A 15,677-nucleotide genomic window follows, 5' to 3' on the forward strand; every position below is an offset into this window, starting at 1 on the left:
GGGATATTCAGTATAACAGCACTCCCTCTCGTGGGATATTCAGTATAACAGCACTCCCTCTCGTGTGATATTCAGTATAACAGCACTCCCTCTCGTGGGATATTCAGTATAACAGCACTCCCTCTCGTGTGATATTGCTTTAACTTATTCACTATAATACGCTAGTTAGCTCGGTCCCTGGGTGAGCTCGAGAAACGCGGTCTTCGCCGGGATGCAGTGGAGTGGCCCGGGGGGACGACGACAAGCACACGTCACAGTATCTGTCTAGTTAGATCATTATTAATTCTAATCAAATACAATCAGTCAGATGTAGTTAGTTGTTCATAGCAAACTACAATGGTGGTTTTCGTAACAGTAGAGCAGCATTAGCCTATTCCATGTAGGAGGAAGGCAACTCAGTGTGTTACCCTTTGGATAAAAGTGTCCGCTAAATGGCATGTAATATATATATATATAATCAGAATACATTTTTGGCATTTAGCAGACACCTTTATCCAAAGCGATTTACAACAAATGCATTTGACTAAGTGAGTGAATCATCTATCCACCAGTCATAGCAGGAAAAGGTCATCTATGGCCGTCATAGTGATTAAAATATATACTTATTCATTATAATCAAATACAATCAGTCAAATGTAGTTAGTTGTTCATGACTGATGACATATCAGAAGCTTGTGTTGTATGATGGATGCAGTGGCGTACCGCAAAATCCCGAGGCCCCCCCGCAAAAAAAATAAAAAAATAAATAAAATTATTTTGGAAGCTGCTAAGTAACATAGGTGCTTTTTAATAAGGAACCACAAAAGGAACCACAAAAGATATTGATATATAAATATTGAATATTAATGTATTATTAGTGTTTGTAATTCTTCTAATATCCACATTGCCCTGATGAAAGACTGCTGCACTGCATAGTGAACACATAATGGACTTTACACAAATAATATTTCAAGTCTTAACATGATTTTTTACTACCACTGTACTACTCCACAACACTTCTAGTATATCAAGTGAGTTTCAACATAGATTACTTGTTCCTGCTATGACTGATAGATAGATGATTCACTTACTTAGTCAAATGTATTTGTTGTAAGTCGCTTGGGATAAAAGTGTCTGCTAAATACCAAACATGTTAACATTACATTTACATACACATGTCAAAATGTAATATAATGTAATGTAATGTCATACAAATAAGTATTGGCCCTGTACTGTGTCCCCTCGAGATTGCATAGGGAACACATAGTGGACTGTACACAAATTCCAAATCTAAGCATGGTCTTGACAACAACTGTACTTGAAAACCCTTCTAGTATAGATTCTCAAGTGAGTCTCAACCATGAGGGGTGTCATATGAAGAATGACTGTCCCTTTACTGTCCCAACACAACAAGTGCCTTGTCCAGACACAGCGGAGGACCAATCATTATTTGTATTGACAATCCTCACGGTTGAAACTTTCATCTGAATCCATATTCCAGAAGTGTTGCAGAGTAGAGTGGTACCAGAGATGAATTGAAATCAGAAAAATATTTCCGTACAATCCCGTTCATACAAATAAACAAAGCACCAATATGCACATATTAAATAAATATTTTTTCAAAATGATATATACTTTTCTGTTGGGTCATTTGTCCTTATTTCCGCCAAAATAAGAGATAAAATATTGTGACCCTATTACTTTCCATTGCTGTTTTAATTCACGCCTTTACTTTGAAGTCAAGAAAACGGCGCAAAGAGAAACACGGATGAAGTGAGCGGACAGGACGAGCGCATGCGCGACTCGAGTCCGTGGCTGTGTTCGGAATGGCATACTAGCATACTACTCATACTAGATATGACGTAGATTTTGAGTATGCAGTGCGTTCACACTGTAGATTATGTGAAATTTGAGTATGCAAGAAATGTATACCAGATTTTCGGTCGGCTGGTATTGGCATACTTATTATGAATTTAGTAGGCAGTATGCAGTATATACTAATTGAGTATGCTAGTGTGCAGTATGCCATTTCGAACACAGCCCGTCTCTCATCCCTCCTAATCACGTGTCTTCAGACAGCGGTCCGTTTGTTTTTTGCCATTTAGCAGACGCTTTTGTCTGTTTGGAGTACACCTCTTACACTTCAAGTCCAGAGACTTCTGACCGGACAAATCAACATTTTCAACCTACGATCTCATAAGACCTGAGGCCTGACTCTGATTGTTTTTGTACTTGTGTTGATACCTGAGCTTGAGGTAAGACAGCCCAGGCTATAGCTAACTCAGTTCGCTACTACTAGCATCGTAAGATTAAAGCGAGTTGCTAGATAGATTACTGTACATAACATATAACATCAGTCTTCAATTAGCACATTGAACTTAGCAAATGTTACCTATGATCATTATTCTTTACGCTTGTCTGGTAGAAGAGCAGTGGAATTGAGCCAAGACTAGACTAGTTTCGGACTAGACATGTCACATGCCTGTGTATGTTTCTATGTCTAACATGTCACATGCCTGTGTGTGTTTCTATGTCTAACATGTCACATGCCTGTGTGTTTCTATGTCTAACATGTCACATGCCTGTGCATGTTTATATGTCTAACATGTCGCATGCCTGTGTGTGTTTCTATGTCTAACATGTCACATGCCTGTGTGTGTTTCTATGTCTAACATGTCACATGCCTGTGTGTGTTTCTATGTCTAACATGTCACATGCCTGTGTATGTTTCTATGTCTAACATGTCACATGCCTGTGTGTGTTTCTATGTCTAACATGTCACATGCCTGTGTGTGTTTCTATGTCTAACATGTCACATGCCTGTGCATGTTTCTATGTCTAACATGTCACATGCCTGTGCATGTTTATATGTCTAACATGTCACATGCCTGTGTGTGTTTCTATGTCTAACATGTCACATGCCTGTGCATGTTTATATGCCTAACATGTCACATGCCTGTGTGTGTTTCTATGTCTAACATGTCACATGCCTGTGCATGTTTATATGTCTAACATGTCACATGCCTGTGCATGTTTATATGTCTAACATGTCGCATGCCTGTGTGTGTTTCTATGTCTAACATGTCACATGCCTGTGCATGTTTATATGTCTAACATGTCACATGCCTGTGCATGTTTATATGTCTAACATGTCGCATGCCTGTGCATGTTTCTATGTCTAACATGTCACATGCCTGTGTGTGTTTCTATGTCTAACATGTCACATGCCTGTGTGTTTCTATGTCTAGCTGGGTCCCTGACATGCCAGACACTGAGACCATGCATGAAGAGTATATTAAAGCAGCCTTAAGCAGCAAGTGGCTGAGAGAAACATGTACCGATGCAGCCTCAACCCTGAAAGAGATGTGCCTTCAAACAACCAGACTTCACATGGATGTACTAGACAAGAGTGCTCTTCTTGGTTTGTACCACCAAGCTAGTTCCTAACATGTATGAATGATCGGAAAATGATTTAAATATTGCTGTGCTTTATCACAGTCTGAAAATCACTGTATGAATTAACATCAAGTGTATCATTTGTTGTTATACAGACCTCCCGACGTCACTCTTAAAGGACCTTTTGCCTCGTTTGAATATTGTTGATCTCGATAGAATTCACGAAGCAGTGAAACTCAAAGGTGGGTATGAGCAGGGAACCTGTAAAAGGGCTTTGTGTGGTATGAGTTATGATGGTCATTGTTCCGACTCAGACTTGCTGTCTCGGTCAGACCATTATTCAGACTACGATGCTGTTGATTAAGGTTGAGGTTAATTCTGCATTTTTGATTTTCAGGGATCTCCACCTCGTATGTGTGGGCAGGAATGTTAAGAGATTTTTATACCAAGGAGAATGTAAGTGTCTTTTTTCTCTTGCAGTCAGATTCACTCACCACCATAGAGAAGGCCATTCATCCACCTAGGGAAGAATTTATAAAGGTTGACATAAAAAAGAAAAATCAAATGATTACTAGAACTGCTATCTGCAATCATCTGAAGTCTTGCTTAGGGTCCAAAATCACTTAACAATCTTCCACCTCTGTTCCACCTCTCTTGCCTCTGTTATTTAATCAAAAAAATATGTTTTATTGAAGGTTAACAACCTTGGAATTTGTGTTTGTTTATTCCAGGCAATACTCACAGAGGATGAATGGAAACAGAAAGCCATGGAGAAGCTCTTTACCTTGATGTTCTATGGCTATAAGTTCAAAAATGTCAAAAGATACCTTTCAAATGTTAACTTTCAATCCCTCCTCTTGACTATGGCCAAATATGTCCTACAGCTGTCTCTTCAACCCTCACACTACATTGTCAGTTTCACTGCAGAGTTGTGGCCTGTTCTGAGTGTCCTAGAGAAGGGTGTAAGGAGAGTTCAAGTGTCAAATTGCAACGTAAGCCAACAGGATGCGCATTGTGTGTTGTACGTCTTGCACCGTATCCTTGATCATGGGATCGCCCAACATGTCATTATAGATCAGAATACAGGTCCTAGTTTACTGGCTTGGATTCTTCACGGTAGAGGACCTCAGAGTGCAAGCCACACATGCCCATTGGAGTCCATGCATGGAGAGATGGCAACATGCTTTTCCACTAACATTGGAACCACTTCTGGAAACACTGAGGCGGCCAACTGCCAGGTCTCAGAGAAGGAAGAGCTTTCTGAAGACGAAGAGGACCATGAGACTCCATGCAAGCAGCGAAGGTTAAGTTTAGCCGCAACACAGCGAGAGGTGAAGAAGCCCAGTCCCCCATGCCGATGTATGGACCATGAGCGACTGTGTAGGATGTTCAATCCCTCTGCTGGTCCCACAAGGGTGGATTGTCCTCGGGGACGGATCCAATCACTGGAGATCTGGAGGGCCAGGGGTGAAGTCTTTAACGTACTGTTTCCTCTCCTGCCCTCTTGGCTGTGCCTTTGCTCGCTAAGCCTTCATAGTGGAAGTAAGTCTACAATAGGGAGGGGGTGCTAGAATAAACCATTATATGGCAGGGATAAGCTATAAAATAATGTGATTATGATTGCTTTTCACAGTGCACATTTTAATGTTTTTTGCTATAGTATATATAACTGACACTGGAGTGAATTGTCATGCAGTGCTAAAATTGGAATGATTGGAATGATTTGTTAATGTCAATATGGGCTCATCATTTTTACATATACCATTCCATTCATGGATTGATATCAGGATAACATTGATTATTATTGTGATATCAGCTCTAGGTAACGTAGAGGTTTTTGAGGAGAGGGACGTATTGAGGTTGGCGCAGTCTCTCAAGAAGCTGTATGAGACATCCAGAAGCTCCCTCACTGATCTGAGTGTCAGTACCCTGCCTCACCTGTCACTCATGGAATCCCTGCTCAACGCCTGCCCCGCCCTGAAGTCATTCTCAATGGAGATCAACCCTATAGCAGGGAACCATAGACCTCAGCAGAGACGGTCTGCAGGCCACTCAGGTGACAGCCTTTTCCCTTCTGCCCACCCCAACTATCAATTTTTCACCTGTATGACATTTCTGCTAGAGTAATCAAGTAAAAAACTGATAAAGTACCTGTAGAAAGTTGAATATTAGAATTGCAAGTCAACTTTTAAGTTTATAAGTGCTGTCAGGCTAGAATTAAATATATGAAATATGAAACTGAAATACTTTGATTTGAGACTTGTTCCAACTTTCTGTTTATAGAATTGCTACTTGAGAATCTATCTGTGAAATTACCCAAAGTCCGGACAAACCTGGAGGGCCTTTTTTCTGTGGTGAAACGCTCTCCAAATCTCACATCACTTCACGTCGCAGGAATCCAGTGTTCACGTGGCTTCTCTCTCGGCCCGTTCCTCAACACAGTTTCAGGTAAAAATGTTGATTTTAACCATGTTCTGGATAGAGCACAATTGCATACTGTCAATTGTTGAATGAGGGCTGTAGAATAATTATTACTAGTACATAAATTGCTACATGAATTTGATCCGGTTCTTTTGGAACTAGCTGTAGGTAATGTTTTTTCATGTATTTGTTTCATGATATAATGAATCAGGAAAATGTGATCCAACTATTTCAGAGTCAAACCGAAATCTCAGGAAATTGGACTTGGAGGACATGAACCTGGCTGACTGTCATTCTGAAATCATTCATCTACTTGACAACTGTATGTTGGAAGGTAACTATAAAAGAATGTATTTTCAAGTATTAAGAAGGGCTGTCAGTCGATTAAAATGTGATAATAATGTTTTACTATTGATTAATCTACTGATTCATCAGATTTAGTTTTCACCTTGCAACTAAGGTGGTCAGATTTTCTAAACATTTCTAGACAAGAAAGCCAAAGGGGTGTCTAAAAAGATTAGTGTGGGAGTAATACAGGTACTTTACCTGTTAACAATAAAATCATGGCCTCCAAATTACAGTGTAAATTGCCATTCCCATAGATTTGATAAGACTAATGTGTGCTAATTGCTTGAACTGAGCTTCCTTGGTAGAACACTCATTTACTTAGCTATATGCCACTCACTCTAGTGCGTGCGTGCGTGCGTGCGTGCGTCATCATGCCCACACAGTTTGTATGTGTGAGTGTATGTGGATGTGAGTGAGTGTGTGTGTGTGTGTGTGTGTGTGTGTGTGTATCTTGTATCTTATCTTACTTACCATCTTATCTTATCTTATCTTAGTACTACCTCTACTATACTACTTTTTCAAAATATATCAATAATAATTCAACACATAAGTTCAGTCCATTCAAAGTGGAGGAGGGCTGTCAATCAGAGGGTGAGGGACCCAAGTCTCAGACACAGGAAGTCCATCTCCTCAGCCAAATCTGGAACCCCGGAAATGACTTCCTGTTTCTGCCTTTTCCTTGGAGGCTCTACCTCCACCTCCTCATCCTCTTCCTCCTCCATAAGTCTGGCCTTCCTCTTCTTCAGCAATGCAACTGAACGAATGATGGCCTCTCTATCTCTCTGGTGGTCACTCAATGCCCTGGACATCAGTCCCTTGTAGATGTGGACCAGACGACCCTTCTCCTGCTCAGACAGGTTGTGGTCGTGCATGATCTGGTAGCAGTGGTGCTGGAGCACGGTCATGTTGTCTCTGAACCGCTGCTCCCAGTTCAGCCAGGTGTCCCAGGGGGGGAGACCAGGGGCGGCTGCCTGCACAGGTGTGTGAGGCTGAGGAGAGGGAGGCTGTAGAAGAAGTCATGATACATTCCTGAATAATTCTTGTTACAATGTAATTTCTTCACAAATTATGCCGTTTTACAAATACTTAGAGAGTTGTAGAGAGTTTTGGGCGAGAGAGAGGTACTCACTGGAGATGTGAGCCGAGGCTTGGTTGCACACCTGCCTCCCTCCCCTGCAGCAGAGAGCACCTGGAGTGTGGCAGAACGGTCAACTTGTTGAGTATGGACGCTCATTTTTGAAACATTTAGCTTGTAGAAACAAGTCACAGGTCTAGTCTTGGGGTTGTAGCCACCAAAACTGAATTCCATTCAACATTGCTGCCTATCAACCAAACATTCTAATCTCAAACATTCTGCTGAAGTTGCTAGGATTGATTGTGACATCAACGTAATTGCATCTTTATAATTCTTAGTTTCTATGGCAATGAGTCAAATCATATATTCAAATTGTATATTTTCAAATCATATTTTGCATTCAGCAACCAAACATTCTAAATTCAGAGATTCTAAATGATTGTGATGGCATCAAATCTACAGTGTGTATGTCAGGGTATCCGCGGTGTCTTGAAAAGTATTAAAAGTTGATAAATCAATTTTGGGAAAATCAAGACCCTTAATAAGTATTAAAAAGTCTTAATTTGGAGGTCTTGAATTTTGTTGGTATTTTTCTGAATTAGACTCTGTCCAAAGAGTTTGAGTCCTAAACATTTTTAGTAAAAGTTCATGAATTTATTAGTTTTATTAAAAAACTAAGATGAACCGGAAATTCTGTTGCATGATAGTGGTCTAGTCTATTGCAAACTAAAACTGTTAAGTTAAAGGTGTCACTGATGTAAACGGTTACAGCTTGAAGTGGCGGTGAGGTCTGGAAAAATATTGACAGTCTTTAAAAAGTCTTAGAAAGGTATTGAAATTAACCTCACGATTCCTGTATATACCCTGCTAGCTTTAAGTTGTTTTCCTTGGTTTATATAGAAATCTGATATTTTCTTCCAAAGAATCACTTTTATTACATCCCAATGTACAGGTACCCAAGAGTAAAATTCTTTGGCTTTGGTTCCTCAACATTGACATTGCAGCATCAAGATACAAGATCACAATAATAAAGTAAAATATGTCATAATAAAGTGATGGTACTAACCAGGTGTACTATTCTTAGTTAGCATTAGTTAGTTAAGTTAATGTATCTGTATAGTCCTAGTATTGAGTGACAGTATCAGAAACTCATAAAATGTGAATGACAATTTCCGGCTCCTCTCTACTCCATAATTAGAGTTGTCTTTGAAGGACTGTCGGCTTCTTGAGAAATGCAGAGAGAAAGAAGACTTCCTCCGACAGCTGGTGAATTCTGTCAAGAGATGTACAACACTCCACTCCCTTAACCTGTCTCAAAATCGCCTTGGTATTACATTTCTTTTTACTCTTTTTTACTATATCTACACAATATACAGTGGGGGAAATAAGTATTGAACACTTCAACATTTTGTCCAGTAAATGTATTTCCAATGAGCCTATTCAAGTGGAATTTACACCAGACTTTGGTATTAACTGATGCCTCCAAGTCTTTCTGGAGCTCTTTCCTAGTGGTCCTTCTGACTCCCTGATCAGAAATCTTGCGAGGAGCTCCTGTGCGTGGCTGGTTGATGGTGTAGTGATGTTGCTTCCACTTACAGATAATGCCCCAATGGTGCTTACTGGAAGATTCAGAACTTGTGAAATACGTCTGTAGCCAATTCCATTTTTATGTTGGGCAACAATCTGGTTGCGAAGGTCTTGAGACAGGTCTTTGCTTTTACCCATCATTAGATGTTTGTTGTGTGGCACCTTGGTAACAGAAAAATAACCTTTTATAGCCCATCGATATATTCTAACCCAGCTGGCATTAATTAGCAGATTGGAGGTAGAGTTGCCTCCTAATTTTCTTAGTGTGTTCAATACTTTTTTCCTGTTTCATTCTGCTTTATTACACATAACTGTATTTACATATGGACTTTAATGTTTAGATTCTTTTGTCTGGATTGTTTGAGTTATTGAGTTACATTTCACTTGAATAGGCTCATTGGAAATACATTTACTGGACAAAATGTTGATGTGTTCAATACTTATTTCCCCCACTGTATATTCAATGTATAACCAATATTCTCTTTCTTCAGCCAAGAATGTGACTGTACTTGGGGAACTGTTTACTGGATCCGTACTAAGCACAGTGAAAAAACTTGACATCAGGCAAGTATTGTCAGTGATTTAATTGACATGTCGATATTTCGTCCATCTTGTTGAGGCATATATTGATGATATCTGACGCTTTCTTTCTGTCTTGTCCTTGACAGTTCTAACTTCATTCAGCCACCTGAGCTGGAGAAGTTTGGCATGCTGCTGGAGACCAACTGCCTCCCCCAGCAACTGACCCTTGATCTCAGACGCAACCCCCTGGACCGAGACCCAGGGCTACGGGACAAGACACTATACACACTCGGTCGAGTCTGTCGACTCATTGCAGATCAATGGAACTCCAGAGACACTATGGCTGACCATCTTAGCGTCATGTGAATAAAAACCTCTTCAAACGCTGGAATCTGTTAGTGTAGTTCCTTCCTAAAGTGGAGGAACATCTGGTATTTGTAATCCTAATTTATTTTATTTATATACATTTTGTTTTTGTGCATAGTTTTTTTGTTTTGTTTTGTCTCTCACTCGAGAGTCTGGGCTGGGTGGGTGTTTAGGGGTAAAAAAAAGAGGTGTTCTAGTTCTCTGTTCGAACACCAAATGGGGGATAAAGAAAAAAACGGTGTTCATTTACTTATTTTGAAGTCAATTCTATAACTCGTATTTGACATTTGTATATTCTTATACCTGACTTATATGCTTCTATTCTCCAATAAAACCCAAAAAGACTTGAATGAAGTCAGGCTGTGATGTGGTTATCTTCGACCCCCCCCCCCAACCCAGAGTTAAAATGAGTACTCCACATTGAATAACATTTGAACATGGAATCTCCCATCTCCTAAAGTCTTTTTTTTTTTTTTACAAATCTTATTATTGCAAACAATCATTAGCACGTGACAAGAAGTAATAGCAGTCTTTGTTTACATTTTTATTTTTTATTATTTTTTTAATAAAGAGGAGTGATACTAAGTTCTTTGATATGGTCTAATAGGGGATCCCAGGTAGTGTGGAAGGATTTCAGAGATCCTTTTAATGAAAATCTTAACTTCTCTATTTGAAGGCATTGTAAGACATCCCGTATCCATTGATCGTGTGTTGGTGGGGAAGCTTGCTTCCATTTGAAGAGAATAGAACGTCTAGCTAGTAGAGTAGTGAAGGCAATGACACGGCACATAGTAATGGGCATATTCTCAGATGGGGGGAGGCCGAACAGTGCAGTCCTAAAGTCTATTATTGATGTACAGAGTCATCTTCAGTAACCAGTCAATTCTCTTGTGTCTGTGGTTGTGAGCATAAATGTGAGTTAAATGTGTAAAGACTCAACGGTACAGCTGCTTGCTGTGATTACCAATGTTCCCAAGCTCTAGAACGGATGAGACGTGTGCTGAATCCCCCTGTGGTGTTCTCTGCTGTTGTTTTTGGGTGAAGGACGGGGGGTGACTGGAGATTTCGGGGGGGCAGAGCTGCAGCCCCAGACAGCCCCGGTCAGTGTCACCAGCGGCCCGGGGGGAGACGGAGCCCCGGAGGAGGTGATGGGGAGAGGCAGCAGGTAGGGAACGGGACACGGCTGCACACGAGCTCCAGCTCTGCCTAGCCGTCGGCTGACTAAGGCCAACGCCTCACGCTGTGTTAGTCCGGGTGACGCGTTCTACCAGCACCACTGCCTGACGTCCAAGGACCTTCATAGCGCGAGGCATTGGCCTTAGTGCAGAGTGCACCCTCCTACAGATCCCTCACTTCATTTCTGCACTTGTTTCTGTCGGAATTACCTGTAGAAAGTTTCTTGAAGTAAATGCGCAGGTAATCGTTCCGTGTGATCGTTATGCTGTATGCCCGCCTGCCGGAAATGTTACCAGTGTGTGTATGTGTTGTACGTTCACACCCAATCGGGGACGGGAGGGTGTTTTAGGACGTTGATATTGGACCTGAGGTCTGTCTGTTTACAGCTTCCTCGGCCGAGGCTTTGCTTCTCAGACGGTGGGCGTTGGAAGGTCGGCGCTGCCCCCGTGGGGTGTTGGGAGAGGGCCTACTGTGCCGCCCGCTCTCCCCCCTGGTCCATTTTACATTTACATTTTTGGCATTTAGCAGACGCCTTATTCCAAAGCGACTTACAATCAATACATTTGAATACTAAGCATGTGAATCAGCAATCCACCATTCGTTGCAGGAAGAGTAAGAAGAAAAAAACCTTCTCCCTATCGCCTTCTACTAAAAAAGTTCTTAGGGACACAGTAGAGGGGAAAGCGGGTGTCTTTAGGAGACGTAGTGGTGAGGGTCAGAAGATGTCTCAGGAGGAGCAGTTAAGATGTAACCTGAAGAGATGGGTCTTCAGTCTACGACGGAAGATGGGTAGTGACTCTGCCGTTCTGACAGCCGTGGGGAGCTCATTCCACCAGCGGGGAGCCAGTGTTGTGAAGAGACGTGATCGGGCAGCCCGACTGCTGTGTAGAGGAGGTGGGGCCAGTCGGCCAGCCGAGGTGGAGGAGCGGAGTGAGCGGGCAGGGGTTTGGGGGGTTACCATTGGTCCAATGCCGTCTCCATCCTCCGCCGGTGCCCCTCCGCCGTCTCCATCCCCATCTCAAGAGGCTTCCATGCCTGCAGGTAGACCGCCGCCCAAGGCAGAGCTGAAGATGGAAGCGGCTCGGTAAGCAACCGTTCACACGGTAACAACCAATACTGTTAGCTCAGACCGTATCAGGAAGTAAGTGATATTGCTGTCATTATGCGTGTACCGCAAATTGAATTCGTCTTAGGATGCCAAGATCTAAAATGGGATGTATTGTTATTGTTATTGGTCTGTATGTGTTTGTTTTCTCTCTCTCATTGCAGTGAGCCATTGCATAAGACTGGTGTGCAAGGAACTCCACTGCCCATCGCTTCAAACCACATCACCGTCGGTTGCAAGAACGAGGCCGTCTACCAGTACCACGTCACGTTCACGTAAGCATTACGACCAAAACTAGCCTCTTGTTTATCCAATTGCAGGTTATATTCAGAGGACAGCGATTAGGAGCTGAGTAAATGTAACTTTGGCCTGCTGTTGAGGAGTGAAACGTTTTTCTCAATTTTCGTCCCGCTTCACAGTCCGAACGTTGAGTCCATGGGTATGAGATTTGGCATGATGAAGGACCATCGCTCAGTCACGGGGGAGGTCGTCGCCTTCGACGGCTCAATCCTCTACCTGCCTGTGCGGATGGATGAGGTGTGTCTAATAGAGGTTTTCTATGACACCTGGCTGATTCTAATTGTGAATATGCACTTATAAGCCCTAACGAGGACAAACAGCACCCGTTCTGATGTTAACCCGCGCCCCCTTACAGGTGGTTCACCTAAAGAGCGAGAGACGGACTGACAACCAGGAGATCGACATCAAGATCCAGATGACCAAGATCCTAGCTCCCAGTTCTGATCTGTGCCTCCCGTTTTACAACGTGGTGTTGAGGAGGTACGGAAAGCGCAAGCCCTTAATCCCATTCATGACCACTGCACATTGACATTTGGAGAGACCTTGTCTGGGCTTTTTTGTTTAGACAACCCCTCCTGTTGTCCTCTCTGTGGGAGCCCTGTTTGTTCTCGAAATAGAATGATTATGATCGCTCAATAGCTTCTACAAAACAAAAAAAAAATTTTTACACAAAGCCAGACTTAGATTTAGAAATGATCCATTTTCGGACAGCTCCTTGCCAAAGTAACTAATTATACAAATTATTATTATAAATTATTTCTATGTGTAACCATAGGAAAAAAAGGGATGTCTGTACCGAACGTTCAATTGAGCTTGATTGAATTATGTCTGTCCTGTGTGTGTGTGTGTGTGTGTGTGTGTGTGTGTGTGTGTGTGTGTGTGTGTGTGTGTGTGTGTGGGGTCAAGGGTCATGAGGATCCTGGGCCTGATCTGGTGGGGCGGAATCACTACGATCCGACCAGCGCGGTCATACTGGGGAAACACCGGTAAGTACTAGTAATGAGTTTGGACTTCAAAGAAACGCATTTTAAACTCTTTTTTTCTTTCTTTGGTGTTTTTTTCCCATGCTAACTTGCAGCTGACCCTCTGTCCCCACAGGCTGCAGGTGTGGCCAGGCTACTCCACCACCATAAAGCGCACGGACGGAGGCCTGTACCTCGCAGTGGACGTGTCCCACAAAGTGCTGAGGAACGACTCGGTCCTGGATGTCATGTGAGCATTACCCTGCGTCTGTCACGGCCTCCCTCCCCGAAGGGGTGGTCACATTGGGCTTACCGTACGACCAGAGCGCTTGCCAAGACACAATGTGCTGCAGCGAATTGTACATGATACAACTTTTCATGGAAGTGATGCATTTTTACTCACAGTGCTTAGAATGTTCATCCACATTTAAACACACATTATGCCTTGTCCCTGGGCATACAGACCACACAGTCTTGGCACATTCACTGATACTCATATATACTCACTTCATATGTTTAAACACAGGCATCATTTTCAATCTGTACAGTGGCACGGATTTAGACACAAGGATAGGATAGAATAGGATACAACTCAAGGATACAAAGTCCTTGGCTTCAACCACTTTAAGCCCACCTACGGGGCTTGTAGCTTGTAGATAGACTGACAGGTGGATGCGGTAAGACAGTGAGCGGTGACAGGGGGACTCATACATGAACATGAACAACAATACAATTAAACTACAGCAATACAGTCAAAATGAACAATACTACAATTAAATGCAGCAATAAAAATAAATAGTCTAGTGTATATTCTAACCTGCTTTGCTTCTTATCTCAACAGCAAAAACTATGGCATCACTGTAAAAGAGGGAAACCAACCCATGCTGGTCCACCGCCCAAAGGAAAGGTCCAAGCCCGGAGAAAAGGTCAAACTATCGTCCTAGTTCACATGAAATGCAAAGAAGGGCACTAGATTTCTGTACCTCAATGCAGCTGTTGTTATTGTGCTACATACTCATGGTGTGCAATATTCATCTCAAACTAGGATTTGGATCACAACATCTAGACTTTATACAGGACTCGTCTAAATTCTTAAAAATCAATGTCACCTACTGTCTGTGCTGAGTATTGAACGTCATTTCAGCATGTGTGGGCTTTTCATACCTCTATTGTATTAGCACATTTACCTCCTAGACAGTGGTGTAGTCTTCGTGATACGCAGGACTACGCCTTATACCCACTATAGCACTATAGGAAAGGCCAGGGATTTCCGTATAACCACTTAAAAATGTGTGAGGATACGTAACAGCGTTTTGTGACAGAACTTTCACACTTTCATTCATAAAATTCACCCCGTCTGTGTTATGACTCACTTGACTTTTGGACCACTGGGACTGACTATAGCGTCATATATCATCAACGGGGGGGGAGAAATGCGACCTGAAATATGTCAAAATGCAGCACTATCATGCACAGATCAGCCTTATAACATGTAATGTTAGATATATAACGTTAGACAGAGAGCGCAGATTTATTTATGGCGTTCCGGAATGAACGATATGAGGCTGGGAGGGAAAAATCACAGTATACCCACTAGAAAAAAACTAGACTACACCACTGGTGCTAGATAATGTTACGGGAACCTATGTGTCTTACAGCAAGTCATAACCCGCGAGATCCTCCTCCTGCCCGAACTGTCCTTCATGACGGGGATCCCTGACAGGATGAGAAAGGACTTCCGGGCCATGAAGGAAAAGTCGTCGTGTCAGCCGCTCAGGCTCCGCCTGGGGTGGTGTCCCTTGACCTCCACCGTTCATGAAGCCCTGTTCTTTTTTTTCTTTTTTTTCTATCACTTGAGTTTTTATTGGGTTTCAGCATAGACATGGACAGAACATCATATCTCCATCTTAAATGGTAAAACAAAGGGTAAAGAAACAAAGCATGGCCCCTCAACAGAGGGGTAAAAAAGTGAAAAGAAAAAGAAAAGTAAGAAAAAAGGGAGAAAATAAGAAGTCCGGAGGTGTTTCAATAAACATGTTACTGGTAATATATTCTGAATGGGTATTAAATTAGAAGTTCATATACATTTTCAATTTTTCAAATATATTGATTTTGAGTCTCAAAAGGTATGTCATCTTTTCCATAACAAAAATGTCTCAGACAATTTCCAGCTACTGTTCCTGTATGAAGCCCTGTTCTTAACACAGTCATTGACGGTAACAGTAACTCGGCCTTGCTTTTGTGTACCTAGGACCTGACCATGCACATCAACGTGAACGCTGAGCAGCACACCCATTCACTGAAGCAGCTCCTGAAGCACATCAACACTAACCAGGAAGCCGAGACAGAGCTGGCTCGCTGGGGGCTGGACGTCAGCCAGGACATCCTGGTGGTGAGACCTCCACACACACACACACACACACACACACACACACACACA

General features: G+C 42.3%; 1 protein-coding gene across 1 annotated transcript; it reads left to right on the forward strand.

Moving 5' to 3' along the window:
• The first annotated feature begins 3,805 nt into the window (after positions 1-3,805).
• On the forward strand, positions 3,806-9,766 carry LOC308151606 (leucine-rich repeat-containing protein 41-like). Its single transcript, XM_080524507.1, has 7 exons — positions 3,806-3,831; positions 4,107-4,917; positions 5,192-5,431; positions 5,659-5,823; positions 6,032-6,130; positions 8,418-8,546; positions 9,298-9,766. Exons 2-7 carry the CDS (start codon positions 4,143-4,145, stop codon positions 9,390-9,392), a joined length of 1,503 nt encoding a protein of 500 aa, XP_080380633.1. The 5' UTR covers positions 3,806-3,831; positions 4,107-4,142; the 3' UTR covers positions 9,393-9,766.
• The last annotated feature ends 5,911 nt before the right edge of the window (positions 9,767-15,677 follow it).

Source organism: Nansenia antarctica (assembly GCF_963989245.1).
Source record: "Nansenia antarctica genome assembly, chromosome: 2".
In the NCBI taxonomy this organism is placed as follows: domain Eukaryota; kingdom Metazoa; phylum Chordata; class Actinopteri; order Argentiniformes; family Microstomatidae; genus Nansenia; species Nansenia antarctica.